Here is a 20,463-nt window from a genome sequence, read left to right on the forward strand (position 1 = left end):
AAGCCTTGTGAACCAGAAAACTGTCACTGGCTGCTGTTCTGGGGCCCTCATGCATGTCCCAGCCACCAGGCAGGCAGATCAGCTGTAGGTTGGGCCCGGCACAAGGCTGTCCTGGCGGGTGGGGAGGCACCTACGGATTACATTTCAGTAAATGGAGCTTCAGGCTTGTGCTGGTAGTTGGGGCCACGTGGGAAAGATTTTCCTTTGGAATATGGTCCTTTCAGGGACAAACCTAGTCTAGTAAGACTCCCTTAGTGAGGCTGATGTCGTCTTGAAAACAATTATCTGGAAGAATATAAACCCCAGCATTTCATTTTCACATCAGTTTCTCTAGCAAGATGGAGCTCCTTTGGAAGCCCACAGCAATTTTACCAGTACCTGTTGTGTAGTGAGCTAAAAATCACAGCCTCCAAGAAATGTCAGATTCCTAAAACCAAGCGATCTGAGGGGCAGGGGGTTCCAGCAAAGAAGTAAAGGAAAATCTCTCTTCCGTGTCTTTTGTCTTTAGGAAGCTTTCAGTTTTCTCCTCCTTCCAGTTCCTGAATTACTACTACTCTTTACTTTTCCTGGCAGTTAACGGCACGAAAGCGGCATGGAACCGCAGTTTAGCAACAACTGTCAATTAAAATGTGAAACTCTTATGAGTTTCAGTTTGATTTTGAACCCGGGCCTGCCAATCTGCAGAACGAAAAACAGAAGTATGCTTGTCAGTTTTTACTTACAGGAAAAAAGAAGAAAAATTCCAGATGATTCTGTTACTATACACTCGCTGACATGTATGCAAACTAATGAGCAGAGGTAGTCATTTCAAGAAAATACTGTGGGTATTGGAGTGTAATGGTTGGAGACAAATTCAATATATGTCTTGAAAGATTGTTGAGTCTGCCAGAATTAAAAACAGCGCCTCATCCACTTCCACGGCGACTCACAATTTCAGATGGATCTAAACACATTTGTGGACCACAGTGAGTCAGTGAAGAAAGCAGTTGTTGACGCATACCAAGGACACAGAGGGAAGAACTCTCCCAGTGACTCCAGGAACCTCTCTGAATCAACATTTAGATGGAGTAAGTGGCTCCCTTCCCCCCACCTGTCACCGCACCCCCAGCTCTCAGTGGCTGCTCAGCAATTCTGGTTACTTGGAGATACTGGAAGTCACAGAACCCTCTAAGAGACTCACCTTATTGCCATTTTTTGGCCATTGTATTATTGCAAATATTTTAATATTATGGCTGTCGAAAACTTTACACACTATCATTAGAGTTATTTAAGGGAGAATTCCTTATTTTCTGGAAATTTCTTCAGTTATAAGATAGACACAGATCTTTAAAGGAACAGAACAGTGGAAAACCACCAAGATTGCTCTCGTGCTTTCATTTGCATCACCCTCTGGGATTCAGTGGCACCAAGTGTCTTCAGTTCCCCCTCCAGGGCACCCTGCCCTGTGTCCTGGGAGCTGATCTGTTTTCCAAATGGCACTGGTCTCTCTCCTGGCTGCTGGCTTCCAGTGGGTTCTGCTGATGGAAGGTGCTGGCAGGAGATCAGAGGGTGAGGGTGAAATATTTACTCCCTCAGCCCCTTCTCTGCTGTGGTCCATGGGTGGGTTCTCCTTCTGCTGAAGGCCACAGCCCCTGGTGGGCAGCCCTCTCCATAAATCACCTTTTCTAAGCTCCAGTAAGTGCTCTCTCCTCTGTCCTTTTAGACCGAGGGATGGGTCAGATCCTTGCTGTTGGGAGACCACACCATCTCTTTTTGGATTTCGTAAATGCCACCCTTACTTTTGTAAACATTAACTGTTCCTTAAATTGCTCAGTTTGAGTGTGCCTGGTGTTTCTTGACTCAGGCTGGGATCTTGACTCATATAATAAACAGTATAATATTTCTGTTTTTTTCTAATTTTAAAAAGTGTAATGCTTTCCTTGATTGCCATATTCAGGGTTTATGGTGTTTTGACAAAGACAGCAACTCAAGGAAGCACCTGACTGTAAAGAAGACCAAACTGCAGATCTGAGGCGCCTAGCACACCAGTACTTACTTGTGGCTCCAGCTCACCCCGGCGTTTGTAGATGGCTTTTTCTCCAGTCAGCCCATCAATGATCTTGGCGTCATCTAGTTCCCCAGTAGCTTGGTGTCTTAGCCACTGTCTTTCTTTACCTTTAGCCTACAATGACATACACACAAATCCTTACTTTAATTAGTTCTGCAGGGTCCCTGACACATTTTATGCAAGAGTAACAGGAAACACACCAGGGGTCTTTTCAATATGTGATGGTTCTGCATGGACACAGTTTCATAAATGGACTGGTTTCTGCTCTGCTGACAAAGAAATGCCCTTTGTGTAGATTTTGTTCATTATAAGTGTTTTAACATATGGAATGACAAAATGAACTCACAACACACATGAACAGGAAAACAGCACGCAAATGAACCTCTGGAGAAACATGCAATATCTGGAAATGTAATGGTGATGCATTTCTTACGGATTTTCTGTCACGGTACTCTTAGAGAATTTATTAGGTAACACAATAATCAGCTTGAACTTGTTAACACTGTCTGCAAGCACAGAGAAAACGTGATCTTCGGACCCTTCCTTTCGGAGAAGTTGTTATGCCGGTTCTCTGTGACTTACGGTGCAAACGGGAACCGCTGAGAACAATAGTACGTGAACATTCTGTACCCCACCTTCGCTCTGATCATCTATATTCAGAAACCTCCTGAATTACTTTTCTAAAGATGTTCGCACATAATGCTTAAAACTGTGCCATAAATGATACAGAGTTACAATATCCCAATCCAGGTACAGGTTTATCACAGCTGATACTTACAGTAAGAAGTGGGAAGAAAAGCTAAAATACTTTTATGTGTACAAACTAGAGCTGTAGTTAAGATCATGTGCTCTGGAGTCAGACAGCCTGACTCCAGTCCTTCCTTCACCATGATCAGGTATCTGACCTCAAGCAAGTTATTGAACCTGTCTGCATTGCAGCATCCTCATCTTAAAAGTGAAGACAACACTAGTTTCTACTTTAGTGAGTTATTGTAAAGATTAAATGAGATACTACATGGAATAGCTGAGAAAGAGCCTGGGCAATCTGTGTTAGCTGGTATGGTGATGATAATGATGATGAGACACATTATGGACGATTAAGTCCACATTACTTTAAGCACACTTTCATCACGGTTTCATTGGAGGTGGCTGTATGACAGCACTGTCATTGAAAAAGTCAAGCTTTAGGCAGCCAGTCTCTATTTTAGGGGCAGATCAACCACTACACAAAGAAGCTCCACACGGTATAACTCTGGGTAGTACTCTATGTATTGTTTTCCTGTTCCTGATACCCTTGCTGCAACCAGGTGCAAAATACCACATTTGAATACAGATATATATTCACGTGTACATGAAATAAAGAGAGAGAAACTCCTAAGGTACTGGCATAAAGATATTAAATTTGGTGAGTAGTTAATTTCAGGAACTACCAGGTATGTGCCCCCTGGAAATATGTTCTTTCCTGATGTGTAATCTTGGTAAGAGCCCCATGATTTTATAGGACAATGGGACTCACTGGAGCATAGCTCAATAAATTCTAACTAATAAGTCTACTCCCCTCCCCAGATTTTGGTGTGTCTGAAAACAGAATATATCTTATAGTTGATGGCAAAAGAAACTTGCCAAGGTAAAAGGCAGAGGGGTTAATTGTGACCTGGTTGTCATATCTGGAGGACAAACATATGATCTTGGCTGAGCATAGCAGGTATCATTCCACTGAATTATTTCCATTGGCAGCATAGGCAATTGACTTTTAATTTGAACTAAAATTCCCAATTATTATTTAAATGGATTAAAAAAACATTACACTACAGTAGAGCATAAGAATAATGAGCAAATAGATAAGAGTCGTGGGATGCAAATATACTATAAGTGAAGCAAGATTCTTTGCTGCAGAAATGACAACACTTCCAACAAGACCTACGAAGGTAAGACTCCCTGAGAGGAGGAATCTGGGTTTAAATTTCTTAGGAGAACATATGCACAGAGGGCTACATTTCACAGGACAGACCTTGCAATTAAAGAGAGGAGAAACCCCTAGGCTTTGTAAAATAGATCACAGCATGCTTAGAGCTAGCAGAAGTTGGAGTGACTGATTCATGGACCAAGAAGAACTATCTCTCACACACTGCACACCCATCTAAAAGTTCAAGGGAGGGGCTTCCCTGGTGGCACAGTGGTTAAGAATCCACCCGCCAATGCAGGGGACACAGATTCAAGCCCTGGTCCAGGAAGATCCCACATGCCGTGGAGCAGCTAAGCCCGTGCGCCGCAACTACTGAGCCTGCGTTCTAGAGCCCGCGAGTCACAACTACTGAGCCTACGTGCCACAACTACTGATGCCCACGTGCCTAGAGCCTGTGCCCAGCAACAAGAGAAGCCACCGCAGTGAGAAGCCCGTGCATCACAATGAAGGGCAGCCCCCGCTCGCCACAACTAGAGAAAGCCCGTGCGCAGCAAAGAAGACCCAACACAGCCATAATAAATAAATAAATAAATAAATAAATAAATGTTCAAGGGAAGCTGTTAAATTTCCAGTGTTATGTAATTCAATTAAGTAAAACATGTAACTCTCAGTTTATCCAAATAGTAAGTGTAGAGAATATCACAGTTTTTTGTAAGACTAGAAATTATACTGTCAATCTTAAAGGAACTGAAGAGGGCCAGATCATGAGCATGGGTTATTAAAAAAGAAAAAAAGCATTGTGTCTCTGTGTAGCTTATTACTCTGTCTTACTTCCTTCGTACTTATCACTATTTACAAATGTATTGTTTATCTCTTTGTCTTATCTGCTTGCTCTGCTAGAAAGTAAGGTTGATGGGGATAAGAGCCCTTATATAACTTCAGCTTCTAGAACAGTGCCTGATACCTAGCTGGTGTTCAATAAAAATTATTGAACAAAAGTTGATTGCTTACTATAAAATGTTAAGTGATAGGGCTTCCCTGGTGGCGCAGTGGTTGAGAGTCCGCCTCCCGATGCAGGGGACACGGGTTCGTGCCCCGGTCCGGGAAGATCCCACATGCCGCAGAATGGCTGGGCCCCTGAGCCATGGCCGCTGGGCCTGCATGTCGGGAGCCTGCGCGCTGCAATGGGAGAGGCCACAACAGTGAGAGGCCTGCGTACCGCAAAAAAAAAAAAAAAAGTTAAGTGATAAAAGTATGATGTAAAAGCATGCATATATAGTATTCTCTCAATGTATATGCATGTATATTTTATATATATATATATGTGCAAAGAAAGTATATGGGAAAAAACAAAAATATTAATAGTCATTTTTATTTTTGTGTTGTGGAATTACGGGTGATATTATTTTCTTTAAATTCCTGTATTTTCCAGTCTTCATACAATGAGTTTGTGACTTTTATAATTAAAAAAATAAATGCTCCTTTTTTTTTCCTCAAAACGATTTAAAAATATCCTTTTATAATTTTATGAGATATACTTTTGGGACCAGCTTGCAGGTTACGGAGAACAGGGCTTCTCCAACATTAATGGGCATATAAATAACTTACGGATCTTGTTAAAAAGCAATTTCTGATTCAGTAGGTCCAGGCTGGGGCCTGATACTCTGCATTTCTTTTTTATAAATTTATTCTATTTATTTTTTGGCTGTGTCGGGTCTTCACTGCTGTGCGAGGGCTTTCTCTAGTTGCGGCGAGCAGGGACTACTCTTCATTGTGGTGTGCGTGCTTCTCATCACGGTGGCTTCTCTTGCTGTGGAGCACAGGCTATAGGCGCACAGCCTTCAGTAGCTGTGGCACGCGGGCTCAGTAGTTGTAACTCGCGGGCTCTAGAGCGCAGGCTCAGTAGTTGTGGTGCACGGGCTTAGTTGATCAGGGCGGCATGTGGGATCTTCCAGGACCAGGGCTCAAACCCATGTCCCCTGCACTGGCAGGTGGATTCTTAACCACTGCGCCACCAGAGAAGTCAGACAATAATATTTTCTCAAATAACTGGGAATTGTCCCTAATTTGTAAGCTTCTAAGTGTTAATCAAAGTCTAAAAAGTGACTTTGAAGGAATGTGTTGTTTTCACTAGTAAATCTATTCTTCAATAATAGAAATAGCTGAATTGCCTGCTAAGTGCAACGAATTATGGAGAAAATCACTGCTTAGGAAATTAGTTCATTCCATGTCTATTTTGACATTAGCTTAGATGTAGTTTATTTTAAGCTAGTTTGCTATTGATAACAAAGCATTTTGAGACTTGGGTGGATAATAAATTATAGGAAACATACTTTGTTTTCCAAACTTCATCTTTCTGCCCCAACATCAGCACTCAAAAGAAAGCACAAAACGGCTAAAACCTGATTTACAACTTGATGAAAATCTTTCATTTCATTATCTGGAGTTCTAGGGATACTAAAAATCTCCTAAATAACTGTCTAAGACTCTCAGCAATTGCTTGTTCTCTAAGTTGGGATAGAGTCAGATCTAAGAAATATTAAGAACAATTATACTAGAAACAGGACATCAGAACTGTTAATAAGGTTCATTATTTATATCAACACATGAATGCCTATGCTATGGCATATATATGTTTTTAAATAATTTTTTGTTTTTATTTTATTTATTTTTGGCTGCGTTGGGCCTTCGTTGCTGCATGCGGGCTTTCTCTAGTTGCGGTGAGCAGGGGCTACTCTTTGTGGCGGTGCGCGGGCTTCTCATTGTGGTGGCTTCTCTTGTTGCAGAGCACAGGCTCTAGGTGCAAGGGCTTCAGTAGTTGTGGCATGCGGCCTCAGTAGTTGTAGCTCGCGGGCTCTAGAGCGCAGGGTCCGTAGTTGTGGCGCATGGGCTTAGCTGCTCTACGGCATGTGGGATCTTCCCGGACCAGGGCTCGAACCCATGTCCCCTGCGTTGGCAGGTGGATTCTTAACCACTGCACCACCAGGGAAGTCCCTGGATATATATTTTTGAATAATATCTAAAAACTATACTAATAAGCATACAGACATAATTAAGTAAAACCACATAAACAAACAAATGACCATATCACCATAACAAAAGTGATGAGATTTACTGAATGTCACACCCAGGAAAGCATTCCATTATGCTAGTTTATACTCCTGAGATTTAAATTTAAGATTGCCAAAGTATACCCAGACAACTGCATGCTTTATGACAATCAGATAGGAGTATTATTATCTAAATATAATTACTTAGTGGGTTATCCTCTAAATATATTTATAAAGGTCTCACTGTAATGAAGCTATGTGGAATAATAATGGTTTGCTATGTTAGATATTCCTATATTTGACCGAAGTATACTAGTACATTTATCATTTACCAGAAGAACTTTGTCTTCAATTTTCTTTAGCAGGCTTGTGAGGTAGAAATCTCACCAGCCAGCTAAGCTAACTACCAAAGCTTATTTATTATGAGTCAGCTCTTCAAGACTATAAGTGAACAAATGTTAACTCCTTATGAGAGGTTTGCAAAATCCTGCATTACTGATATCAATTCCAGATCAGAGTTAGAGCATAGAGGCTGCTGTCACAGACTAAAGGCACAAGAAGGGAATTACAGGTGGTGTGAATTTGGGGAAAAGGTCCGACTTAAGAGCAATAGGGCCACGGCCCAGGGAATGTATGTCAAACAACCAGTGCAACAGCACTGCAGAATTCTTCTTTTGGTGTACATGCTAATAATTAGTAAAAATGATAATAAAAGGGGGGTTCTTCCTAGGGGACCTATTATTGCCCTTGGTAAGGGGATTATCGAATTACCAAATACTTATTTTTCCGTTAGAATCTTATGTTTGTCTGCTGTCTCTGGATTCACCATTATGTAAGAACCTAGGGACTTTAGGTCTTAATTTTCTTGTGCTGGTTTGCTTCTTTTCCTGTACATGATTATCATCTTTTAAGGTCCTCTCTAGCTTGAAGACTTTGTTTCCGTTTTGTATACCAATAAAAGAAAAAGACTCAATAAAATTTGGGGTGACAGTAAAGAAGGGATATGTTTTTTCCAATAAATCTGCTACTCCCTTTTTCGGGTCAGCTTTTAAAATTTAAGTGTAACCTACTCGTAATAAAGTGCATAAATCTTAAGTGCAGGGTCAGTGTAACACCTGTACCTTCCCAGCCTCTCTGGGCCTCTTCTTCTGGACTTGACCTGGCCCCTGCCAAAGGAAACCCCCCACCTGACTTCTATCATCACAGATTAGGTTTGCCTGTTTTTGAACTTCATACAGTGGAATCATACAGTATGTACTCTTCTGTGTCTGGCTACTGTGGTTCAACATCTTTCCCAGGACAGGCACCAACGCTGTTGTTGTGCTCAGCAGCACTTTATTCTCTGTCTCTGCTGTAACAACGTCCAATCATGTGATTTTGACCATGTATCACAATTTATACCTCATCTACAACTGTGTTGTTTCCAGTTTGGGGGTATTACGAGTAATGCCGCCATGAGCATCCCTGAACATGTCTTTTGCAGCAGGTATGTGTGTATTTCTGTTGGGTGGAAATCCTAGATGTGCTCAGTTTTAGGAGATACTGCAAAACAGGTTTCCAAAGTAGTTTTTCCAATTTACATTCCCAGGAGCAGTGTATGAGGGTTTCCTTTGCTTGCATCCCCACCAACGCTTGACATTGACAGCTTCATTTTTTCTTTTAATCTTAGCCATTCTGGTGGCTAAAATTCTTTTCTTTTAAAATTTTATTTGTGGCTAAATGACTTTTTTTTTTTTTTTAGGTCATGCCGTGCAGCATGCAGGATCTTATTTCCCCAACCAGGGATTGAACCCAGGCCCCCTGCACCAGGAGCGTGGAGTCTTAACCACTGGACCACCAGGGAAGTCCTGAAATGAATTACTTTTGATTCTGCTTGTTATTGACATTTTTATCAATGAATCAGTAGTTTTTGTTTTTCAGAAGTGAAAGTATGTACCAGCCTTTTGATCCAGAACTATGGGCACAAAGACATTTTTATATAGTAGCACTATTCATTCATTTTCAAGTACATAACTTGCAGATAAATATGGACAGATAATTTATTATCTATCATCTAGCCAGCTCACCAATACTTGGAAACTCAAAACAGGAAGAGGCCCGTCAGGATGGGTGTTCTTAAAGGCCATGGGCTGGAAGGGGGGTTCTTTAAAAATTGAGGGCTGGAATAGAAATATTGATTATTTTGGTCTGTGTATTTTATGGGACTCATTGAAATACTTCTTTAAATAGTAAGTTCCTACTGTATTTAAATAAATGCATTTATTTATAACAAAGGGCCAGACATGTTCTTTATTGTATATTCCTACTGCATGAAGAAAAGTATTCTTATAAATATGTCCATCTGTTTTGTATTATGTAACAAATTCATACTAATGAGAATTCATTATATATAAAGATAGGTTTCACTAGTAAAAAGTCTATGTTACAGACTTTCTTAAAAAAGAAATAGTTTTAGGGCTTCCCTGGTGGTGCAGTGGTTGCGAGTCCGCCTGCCGATGCAGGGGACGCAGGTTCATGCCCCGGTCCGGGAGGATCCCACGTGCCACGGAGTGGCTGGGCCCGTGGGCCATGGCCGCTGAGCCTGCGCGTCCAGAGCCTGTGCTCCGCAACGGGAGAGGCCACAGCAGTGAGAGGCTCGCGTACCACAAAAAAAAAAAAAAAAAAGAAATAGTTTTATTACTTTCATGTAAAGAACACTTAGATTAACTGAAATGCTCAGAGGATAACATATTCTGGTTAATTCATTTTCTGAGAAATAATTTGGTTACCAGAAAGCGTGAGCACACGTACACACACACACACACACACACACACACACATCTATAGCAGTGAGGACATTTAGGAGGAACAAACTTGACAAAAACCAATTATCTTGCGGTTTGTGAACTTTGTCTTGTGATTTCAGCCCTGAAAGTATTCTGACTAAGTCTTAAGTCTTCACTTATTTGGGTTATGGATAAGCAAGACTTCTTTTATCTATCAACTCTACAAGCAAGCCAATCTTCTATTATTCCTTTAGAATTATTTCATGAAAAGATTAGAAAGGTTTAAGTAGCAATTTTTGTAGAAAGCACATCCATTCTACAGAGTAAAACATATTGATGACCATCACTAAATACTTACTGTGAACAATACATGTAAGTGGATATTGAGGATACCTGGGAGCAGTGATTCTTTCATTAAACATTAGCTCCCATTATTTTGACATTTCTCCATGTTCAAACAACATAATACTTTTTGCTATTAATTTGCGCCATTCAAACGAAAAAGAATTAAGGTAAACTTTTGTACAGTATTTGTAAAATAACAAATTATAAATCAGTGGAAACAATAAAAAATTTTCTTTGTGATTCTCAATATATTTAAAAAATATTTGTTTATTTACTTGGCTGTGCCAGGTCTTAGTTGCGGCACGCAGGATCCTCATTGCCGCATGCAAGATCTTCGATGCGGCATGCAGGGTCTTTTAGTTGCCGCATGCGGGCTCTTAGTTGTGGCATGTGGAATTCAGTTCCCTGACCAGGGATCGAACCCGGGCCCCCTATATTGGGAGCGTGGAGTCTTAACCACTGGACCACCAGGGAAGTCCCTGATTCTCGATGTTTTGACATAGTAAAAAAATATTTTACTAAATACCTGTTAGGTTGCCAGCTGCTCTAAATGGTGAAATGCCAAAAAAAAAAAAGAGCAGATACAGACCTTCCTATTTTAGGGAATTCTCTGTTTCTTGAAGTGACATCTCATTGCTAGAAAAAAAAAAAGGTGATTCATGTACTTAACAAAGACGATTCTTGTTAGAAGAGTTTGTACTCTTGGATGGTGATGTGGAACTAAACTATTACTTTGGGTGACAACTTAGTGTCATTTTACAAGGAGTTTTTGTGAGCAATTTCACATCTTTCCTTCAAGAATTAGATATTTTGTACTTCAAAGGAGCTGGGAACTACACATATCAGTGAGCATGTATAACAGGCATTTTAAACTTAACAGTTCAAAACTGAGCCTTAGAGCCCATCGCCCGCTCTCCCCAAGTTCTCTCAACGAAAGGCAACAGGGCAACCCCATTCTTTCAGCTGTTCAGGCCACATACCTGGGGATCATCTTTGACCGCTCTTTCCCTCACATCTCGCACCTGGACCACTGGCAAAGCCTCTCAACTTCCGGTGGTTTCCGACCATATGTTACTGTGTCCAAGTCATCCCTAGGTCAATTGTCATTTCCTCCCACCTGGACCACTGCAATGGTCCCCCTGCTTCTACTCTTGCCCCTTGCAGTCCCCTCTCCGCAAAATAATCAGGAATATTTATAAAAACATGTCATAACTTGCAAGAAATACAATAAAAAAAATCAGCATAATTAAGTTTTTAAAAAGCCTGGCTTATGTGGAGCAACTAAGCCCGCGAGCCACAACTACTGAGCCTGCGATCTAGAGCCCGTGCTCCGCAACAAGAGAAGCCACCGCAATGAGAAACCCGTGCACCAAAACGAAGAGTAGCCCCTGCTCGCCACAACTAGGGAAAGCCTGCGCACAGCAACGAAGACCCAACGCAGCCAAAAATAAATAAATAAAATAAAATAAATTTATTTTAAAAATGTCTTAATGTTGCTGGCATTACTTCAGCAATACATAGCATTCAGTAAAAAGCCTGGCTTAACTTCAATTTCTCTAATCATCTTCAGGAATGGAATAGTATTTGTCGCTCTCATATGTAATATGCATTATCCCACTTTTTGCTTCCTTCTGTTTCTTTGTTTTTTAATATTTATTTATTTATTATTATTTTTTTAACATCTTTATTGGAGTATAATTGCTTTACAATGGTGTGTTAGTTTCTGCTTTATAACAAAGTGAATCAGTTATACATATACATATGTTCCCATATCTCTTCCCTCTTGCGTCTCCCTCCTTCCCGCCCTCCATATCCCACCCCTGTAGGTGATCACAAAGCACCGAGCTGATCTCCCTGTGCTATGCGGCTGCTTCCCACTAGCTATCTAGTTTACGTTTGGTAGTGTATATATGTCCATGCCACTCTCTCACTTTGTCACAGCTTACCCTTCCCCCTCCCCATATCCTCAAGTCCATTCTCTAGTAGGTCTGTGTCTTTATTCCCATCTTGCCCCTAGGTTCTTCATGACCTTTTTTTTTTTTCTCTTAGATTCCATATATATGTGTTAGCATACGGTATTTGTTTTTCTCTTTCTGACTTACTTCACTCTGTAGGACAGACTCTAGGTCCATCCACCTCAATACAAACCTTCTGTTTCTTGATATCAACCACTGATTTTTGTTTAATTTTTGAGACAATATGGGAATTTAGGCCCTGTTTATTATTTTTAAATGTACTATTTTTATACTGTGTATCTTTAAAAACATTATTCTTGATATTTGAGTTTTCTTTTAAACATATTTACCACAATTATTTAGATCTGATTCTGTGTTTAACTGCTTCCAATACTCATTGCTGGTCCTTTTATACCACAGGTTTCCCATTCTTAAGGAATTTGATTCCTCTCTTAACTGGCTGGAATATTTACACATATGTATGTAGAGATGTGTGTGTACACATGTGTGTATACATATTTACTTCAAAATTATTTTCAAAAGGATACTTAAGTGACATATATTTTAAGTCTCTGAATATCTGAAAATGTCTGTCACCTTTGTACTTCGGCTGAGTAGAGAATTCTTGGGTTACAACTTTTCTCCCCCCAGATCCTGCAGACGTTGTTTCACGATCTTTGGTGTTCAATGTTTCAGGGACAATTAATGTAAGATGAATTTTTCTTTCTTGGACAATAGCTTAGTTTTTTTTTTTTTTCCGGTACACGGGCCTCTCACTGCTGTGGCCTCTCTCGTTGTGGAGCACAGGCTCCGGACGCGCAGGCTCAGCGGCCAAGGCTCACGGGCCCAGCCGCTCTGCGGCATGTGGGATCTTCCCGGACCGGGGCACGAACCCGTGTCCCCTGCATCGGCAGGCGGACTCTCAACCACTGCGCCACCAGGGAAGCCCAATAGCTTATTTTTTGTCTGCCTGTATGCTTTTAGGATATTTTCTTTTTCTTTTTTTTTACATTCTTATTTTCTTTGTTTTTGAAATGTTAAAATTCCATGAGGCTGTGGCGAGGTGCTTATCTCTTCTCATTAACTTTGCCTGGTACTCAGTAAAGGTCTTTTGATCCATTGACTTAAGCCTGTCTTTGGCTCAGCACAGTTTTCTTTTACTATTACTTGAATTTTTGTTTATGCGTGCTTTTTGGTGGCTTCTTCGGGAATATCGTTGGTACAACATATATTTACCGAGCACTTACCATGGGCCAAGTACTGTTGTACATGTTGGTATGGCTCATGGCTCTATGTGTTCGCTCTCTGCTCTGCTTTTGTTGACCAGCTTTCTCATAGTTTTTACCTCTTCAGTATGGAATAACAATTCAAGTTTTCCTTTCACATTAGTACTTAAGACTGGATTGAGTCTGTCCTTTCTACTTTTAATGTAGATTTCAGCTTTGGCACTGCACCTGTAGTTTTCTTCTAGTCTTTCCTTATTTCACATACTTCAGGTTTCTTTGAATTTTGAGAACACAAAGCAGATGTTTTCTAAAAATGTGATGTTTTCTGAAGAAAATATTCTAGCCTATCAGCATCTTCTTCTTCTACATCTGGAATTTCTATTATTCTGCCTCACTGCAGAATTATTTCATAGAGCTCATCTTATTTTTTTGTGTCCTCATTCTTGGATGATAGGATGGCTGTTCAAAACTGTTCAGCAACAGATTGGATGGATTCTCCACTTTGTTATTATTAGAATTCTCCTTGAAGATTTTAGACTGGTGTTAGTAGTTGAAGCAAAGCTATACTACTAGCTCAAGAGCTCTGCAGGGAAGGAGTTGGAACTATGGACAGTCACAGCATGAGAACTTCATCTCCACATCATTTCTTATTTTGTTTGGAAAAGCCATTGCAATGGGGCCATTTGGCATTTGTTTGATCTGGTCTTCAAGCCAAGTATAAGTTGAGGCTGGTCTGGCCCCTTTCCCAGAGTTACTGCCTTTCCAGCTTGTCGCTTTATGCCACTGCATAAAGCCTAGACCTCTCCACCCCTCCACTGCTCCTCAGAGCTGCTGCTTTCAAATGCTGCTGCTTGGCAGTGACAACATGGAGGTCAAGTGATCTGCTTCTCACCAGCTCTAGGGTTCTCTCTTCTACTCCCTGCCTCTCCAAGCAAGAGATGTTAATGTGATTTGTGGTCTCCTGTACTTACTTGCTAAGAATGCTATTTTTTGTCCTGTTTACAGCTTTTTAGTATTTTAATCCTTTTAATGGTCACCCGGCAAAGATTGAGCTCGATGTCTTTGCTCACGCAGCCTGGAAGTCAGGACTGTACTTCTAGGCTGTGCTCGGCTGATGCTGTCCTCTCATGGCCACTGATGCCACGTGCTAAGTGACGAGCCATTCGTGTGCTAAGAAAAAGTAGCTAGCATTTTACTCCTCTCCCCAGAAATGCAGATGTTCCTTGACAGGCCCATCTTCACCTTTCCCCCTCTTTGCTCTATACCCTCACCGTCATCAACACCTCTTCCCTCTTGGTTTGGGCCATTTCTCTATACAGATGACCATAAAAATACAGACATATCTATACAGATACGTAAGCCTATCTGGTCCTAACCTTGCTCTTGAACTCGAGTCATATCTTAAAATCTTCAAATACCATGCTTGTCTGACAGTTTTCCATAGGTGTCCCAGTGGTGAGAAAACATAATAACAGCCAAACCAAACATCTGCTTTCTCCACAAGCCTCTCCTCTTCCTGTGTTCCTTATTTCTGTCCCCTAGGGCTTGAAGACCTCACCATCCCCTTCACTCCATGTTCCATCAGTCACTGTCTTCTGGTCATACCTCCCAACTGTCTCATCCTTTGCATTTTCACTTCAATTACCCTGGTTTGGGTTCCTATCACTTCTTAACTGAATAACTGAAGTAATGTTATAATTTCCTGGCTTCTTCCACCTCTCTCTCCTCTAAGACTTACTAACTCCACGATTATGAAACTTCTTAAAGAAGATAAAACCACACCACTCCCTTTCTCAGTCACGTCCATGCTCCTTACTGATTACAAAAGACAGTCAGCATGGATTCACCTTCTCTCTAGTTTTCTCTCCTATTACTCCCTGCCCACAAGCCCGTCCCCAAACTCTGAACTCTAGTCACGCTGGACTGTTTGCCATTCTCTGAACAGCCTTGTATTCTTTGTAGTGTTTGTCCCCTGCTCACAGGTTTCTTCTGTCTTGACTAGAGCTACCCAGATTGCCTTTGGTGTGTGAACACTTGTTGCTGGTCTGTGATGAAACAGGTCACAGAAGTTGACAGTAATCATTTAGAAACTTATACGGCAATTTGACAAAGTAATTTTATGTTTGTTGAATCTAATATTAAATAATATGGGCTTGTATTTCGTATGTTATTTTTTATATCATTTTTTCAGTAATTCATTTCTATTTTATTTTATTAAAATATTAGTCCGTGAAAAGGAAAAGAGAGTTGAAGAACAAGGTAGTCTTTGTAAGGAGTTACTGGGAACAATCTACTGAGCTACTATAGAAATAAGCTTCCTTAGGAGCCACTAAATTTGCTACTTGAATGTTAGAGAAACACAAACATGAAGGCATTATTTTCCCAATTAACAATGTGTTTGAAAGACTGACCTTAAAAAAAAAAGGTTAAAAAAAGAAAAATTCGTCTGTGATCAGTTGAAAAAAAAACCTGGCCCCTCTCCAGAGAAGGTTTGAGAAGCTCTGGTCAAGACCATCTTCCCATCTGCATCCTTAGAAGAGTTGCCAATTGAAACCATACTCATCCTTCTTGGTCCAGCTCAAACGACATTTCCTCTGTGAGTCTTTCCCTAACTGCCCAACCTAGAAGTTGCTCGCACATCTGTCTACATAACCATAGCGCTCTGTTAAAAACCATTCTGTGGCATCTACCATGTTGTGTCTTCTCTTACAACTAAACGTGTCTTCTTCACTAGAAGGTTAGCTGTTGAAGGCAAGAACTCTTAGGCAAAGTAGATATTCAGTAAATGTCCACTGGGTGAAACACAGTTACTATAGATTAAACAAAGCGAATGCGGAAATGCTTTCCATTCTTTACATACAGCAAAGTAGGGGCTCAGAATAAAATTCCTTACCTGGCACCAACCTGCCTCCCAGCCTCAAAGCCTTTTGCATCTCACACTGAGTGGTATCCTGCCCTTGGCCGGACCTCAGCTCACACCTGAGACCACAGTGTCAGGCCTTTGTCTGTGCTGTGCCCTCTGCTGGGCATTGTTTTCACCCTTCTTTGTCTGGTTAATATTCGTGCGTCCTTCAAGACTCAGGTCATGGATTCTTTCCTTCAAAATCTATCCTAGAATCCCCTTCCTCTGGGCATCCACTGCATACCGTTCATTCCTCTACCTAGACGCTTACATATTAAACAGAAATTATCTGTGCAGGTGCCTGTCTTCCCCACCTCTTGAAGTTAATACCTCTGTGAGTACAGAGACAATATCTTATTAATCTTTGTGCCCTCAGTGCCAAGCACAGTGCACGTCACACATCAGTGTTCACAAACATCATTTATCTGAACACAAGCTCATTTTGAACCACTAGAGGAAAAAAAAAGGAACGTAATTGTTGGTTCATGGAGATATCACGCTAGGCAAAGCAATCAGAAAAAGGCTAGTTTAGTTTAGCCTGAGAATGAAATTACTGATTGTAGATTAGAAAAAACACTGGAGAGAAGATATGATTAAAATCAGTGGCATTTTGTAGAAATGGATATTTTCTATTGTTAGGGAAAGCTGGAATCAGAGATTCAGATTCTGAACCGAGTATAATTGAAGTTATTATAGACCCTATTATTCTAATGAGAAAACTCTTGCTACTGATTCATAAAAGGTCCAATCACCGGGACTCTATGATATCCCATGAAGAATCCAGTCCAGAAGCAAAGGAAGGTCACTGATGACAGCTGTCTTAATTGAGAAGAGTGACCCGTGATGCAACAGAGGCACATGCGGAAGCAGTGCTGACACGGGCGGCAAGATGTTCCCTTTCCTCGGATCTCAGCCCAGCCTCTCAATGCATGGGCTTGAAGCCGTGCTTTCAAAGTCACCCCGAAGGATGATTTGCCAGTTCCTGGCCTGACTTTGTGCTGATCACTGAGGAAACACCCATTGTTACTGGGATTACACAATAACCTCAAGACAGCTGGATGTTATTCGTCAATCAGAACCACACAGGACTGGCAGGAGATGGCCAAAAGGTGACCAAATCCAGGCCTTCCTGTTTTTGTTGCAATCTAAGGATTCACATTCCACATGAGGTCCTGTCTATCCTTGGCCAGCGGCTGTTTGCAGCTGGCACTATCTTTCCAAATTGAGGACTTCAGAAGCCCCACTTGAGAGTAACACCCTGGATTAAAAAAAAAAAAAAAAAAAAGAAGATTCGATAAGAGAAACACTTGAAATTACTTAAGAAGTCACAGCAGTGGGTCTGACTTTTCTTCCTTTGGCTGATCTGGTAAATAAAACATCATTTATATTAAAGGGTTGATGTGAAGATTAAATGCAATGTTTGTAAAAGTAACTATAGCTTGGCGCCCAATGAATACTAAACCAAGACATTAACTAATACCAGATGAGGGTCCTGTGTTGGCATTTGGATAACGATGCAAAATGTTTTAAGAGTATATGTGAAAGTTATACTTTTCACAGAGTTGTAGAGTTGGAAGAAGGTAACAGGCTTAAGAGATCATAGGAATGTGGGCTTCGGGCTCAGACACCTGCTTCGCTAGCCACAGGGACCCATGACAAAATATCTGTATTTCGTAAGATTGTTGAGAATTGAGATGAGTTATGTGGCGCAGTCTCTTTATCGATCGAATGTAGAAAATAATACTGACTGGTTATTGTAAGGACTAAATAGCACAATGAATGTAAAGTACTTGACTGGGGGCCTGCAGTCCAGGTTGATGACTATTAGCAAGTGCAATGAAGGCAATGATGGAGCTAATTCTTCTGTAGAGAATGCTATATGCTAGGCACTGTTTTAAGGGGTTTATGCGTATCATCTTCATCTTTTTTTTAAAAAATCACAAATAAATTTAATTTTTCTTTTAAGGAAGAAGAAAACATAAAAGAAGGAAACTGGAGGGCATGGCGGGGGTCCCACAATGCTGTCTCTGCTCTGACTGCCCTTGAGCCTGTTATGGCACCATTGATATCTGCTCCTACAAGACAAATCATCCGGGGCTTCCCTGGTGGCGCCGTGGTTGAGAGTCCGCCTGCCGATGCAGGGGACATGGGTTCGAGCCCTGCTGGGAAGATCCCACGTGCCGCGGAGTGGCTGGGCCCGTGAGCCATGGCCGCTGAGCCTGAGCGTCTGGAGCCTGTGCGCCGCAACGGGAGAGGCCACAGCAGTGAGAGGCCCGCGTACCGCAAAAAAAAAAAAAAAAAAGACAAATCATCCTAGTTAATCTCAATAACTGCCTTCTATCTGTTTTTCCCATTTTACAGAACCCAGGCTGTCTGGCTCCAGAGCTGGCATTATGAGCCACTACGGAGGAGGACGATGACGATGATGTTGGTGTTGATGACGATGGAAGAGATCTTGATGATGCTGCTGATAACGTAAGGCATTTAGTAGAATAACTGGCACGTGGTAATTGCTCAATAAATGCTTGCTGCTATTAAAATGCTGGTGTTATCTGTAAAGATTTCTAGAGATGCAAGTTCCATATCCATTTTAGGTACTCATTTAAGGATTAAATTACTTCTATTCCCTTATATCTTAAAGCTCTTCCTTGCCATTATGTAAGCCTGTTTTCTCTTTTTCAGATTTCCAGGGGAGAAGAGAATGAAAACTTCCCTGGGGCAATTAGTTACTCTATTTGAGGGTATTTAGAAAGTTATTAACCCTAATACCTTTACAGATTTTTTTTTTTTTTTGGTTCCAGAAAAAAAAATCTTTTCCATCTATTTAGTCTTATCTGCTGCCTTTCTTTGAGTCCTTCACAATTTTCTTGCATTTCTCTCTTTGCAAGCTGGAAGCAAAACTAAACATGGTTTTCTGATACTGGTCTCATTGCTGTGGTGTTTCCCAGAAGAGTCATTCCTTAATGTTAACCCTAATCCTAACCCAGGCATAACTGGTGTCCTACTTTAAGGAGTCACAGCATTGGGCCTGACTTTTCTTCCTTTGGCTGATTTGTAAACATAGTATCATTTATCTTAAAGGGTTGATGTGAGGATTAAATGCATTGATGTTTGTAAAAGTAACTACAGCATGGTGCCCAATGAATATCAATCAAGATATTAACTGATACCAGATGAGGATTTTGATTCCTTCAATTAAAAATGTATTCTTCTTCCTTTTCCAGTTAGCGGCCTGAGGTGACCTCTAAAAAAGGTTCGCTATTCACTTGACCCAGAAGATCCCACAAAATCATGCAAGTCGAGAGGTTCAAATCTTTGTGTTCACTTTAAGAACACTCGTGAAACAGCCCAGGCCATTAAGGGTATGCATATCTGAAAAGCCACCAAGTATCTGAAGGATGTCACTTTAAAGAAGCAGTGTGTGCCATTCCGTCGCTACAATGGTGGAGTTGGTAGGTGTGCCCAGGCCAAACAGTGGGGCTGGATGCAGGGTCGGTGGCCCAAAAAGAGTGCTGAATTTTTACTGCACATGCTCAAAAATGCAGAGAGTAATGCTGAACTTAAGGGCTTAGATGTAGATTCTCTGGTCATTGAGCACATCCAGGTGAACAAAGCCCCCAAGATGTGGCGCAGGACTTATAGAGCTCATGGTCGGATCAACCCATACATGAGCTCTCCGTGCCACATTGAGATGATCCTTACTGAATAAGAACAGATTGTTCCTAAACCAGAAGAGGAGGTTGCCCCAAAGAAAAAGATATCCCAGAAGAAACAAAAACTTATGGCCCGGGAATAAATGCTGCAAAAAATAAATGCAGATAAAATTAAAATTAAAATAAAATAAAATAAAAATGTATTCTTGTATCTCTTCCTAGTACTGTGAATCCTCCAATGGCCTGTTTGTCCACCGGGTGAAACCCAATGTTGTGTGCAAGTTCGCACGGCATCCAGGGCCAGATCACGATCTGGTCCTTACAATTGTGCCAGCCTTCTCCCTTGCCATTTGTCCCCCACCACGAACACGGTCTTCTCAGTCACACTGCATAACGTGCTATTCTCTGAACTCACTGTGCTCTCTCATGCCTCTGTGCACTTGTATGTGCCGTGTCCTGTGTCTGGAATGCCCTCACTCCTCAACCACCTGGAAAATTCCTCAGCATCTTTTAAGAGTGAACTCAAGCATTGCATCCTCGGTGAAGCCTTTTCTCATTCATCCCATAGAATCATGCACATACTTCTCTATAGACCTTAGGAAACTGTTTGCTTG

The 20,463-nt window shown here is 41.2% G+C and overlaps 1 protein-coding gene and 1 long non-coding RNA gene across 4 annotated transcripts in view; one reads left to right on the plus strand and one right to left on the minus strand.

Annotated features, from left to right (window-relative positions):
* Positions 1 to 20,463, minus strand: part of VWA8 (von Willebrand factor A domain containing 8) — a 364,128-nt gene that overhangs the window by 23,757 nt on the left and 319,908 nt on the right. For all 3 annotated transcript variants that reach the window (XR_016388682.1, XM_022574923.2, XM_022574922.2), the window contains exon 41: positions 2,036 to 2,161. Coding sequence is in view for 2 of the 3 variants with exons in the window: in XM_022574923.2 (XP_022430631.1) it covers positions 2,036 to 2,161 (126 nt within the window). In the remaining variant the exon portion in view is untranslated. The remainder of the gene's footprint in view (positions 1 to 2,035; positions 2,162 to 20,463) is intronic.
* LOC111175362 (uncharacterized) lies at positions 16,501 to 19,980 on the plus strand. The gene is made up of 3 exons (XR_016388683.1): positions 16,501 to 17,562; positions 18,163 to 18,671; positions 19,421 to 19,980. It is a non-coding gene; the product is annotated as an uncharacterized LOC111175362 (long non-coding RNA).

The sequence above is a fragment of the Delphinapterus leucas genome, chromosome 18 (assembly GCF_059928025.1).
Source record: "Delphinapterus leucas isolate spDelLeu-1000000601 "Yukka" chromosome 18, BTC_Dleu_Yukka2, whole genome shotgun sequence".
Taxonomy (NCBI): domain Eukaryota; kingdom Metazoa; phylum Chordata; class Mammalia; order Artiodactyla; family Monodontidae; genus Delphinapterus; species Delphinapterus leucas.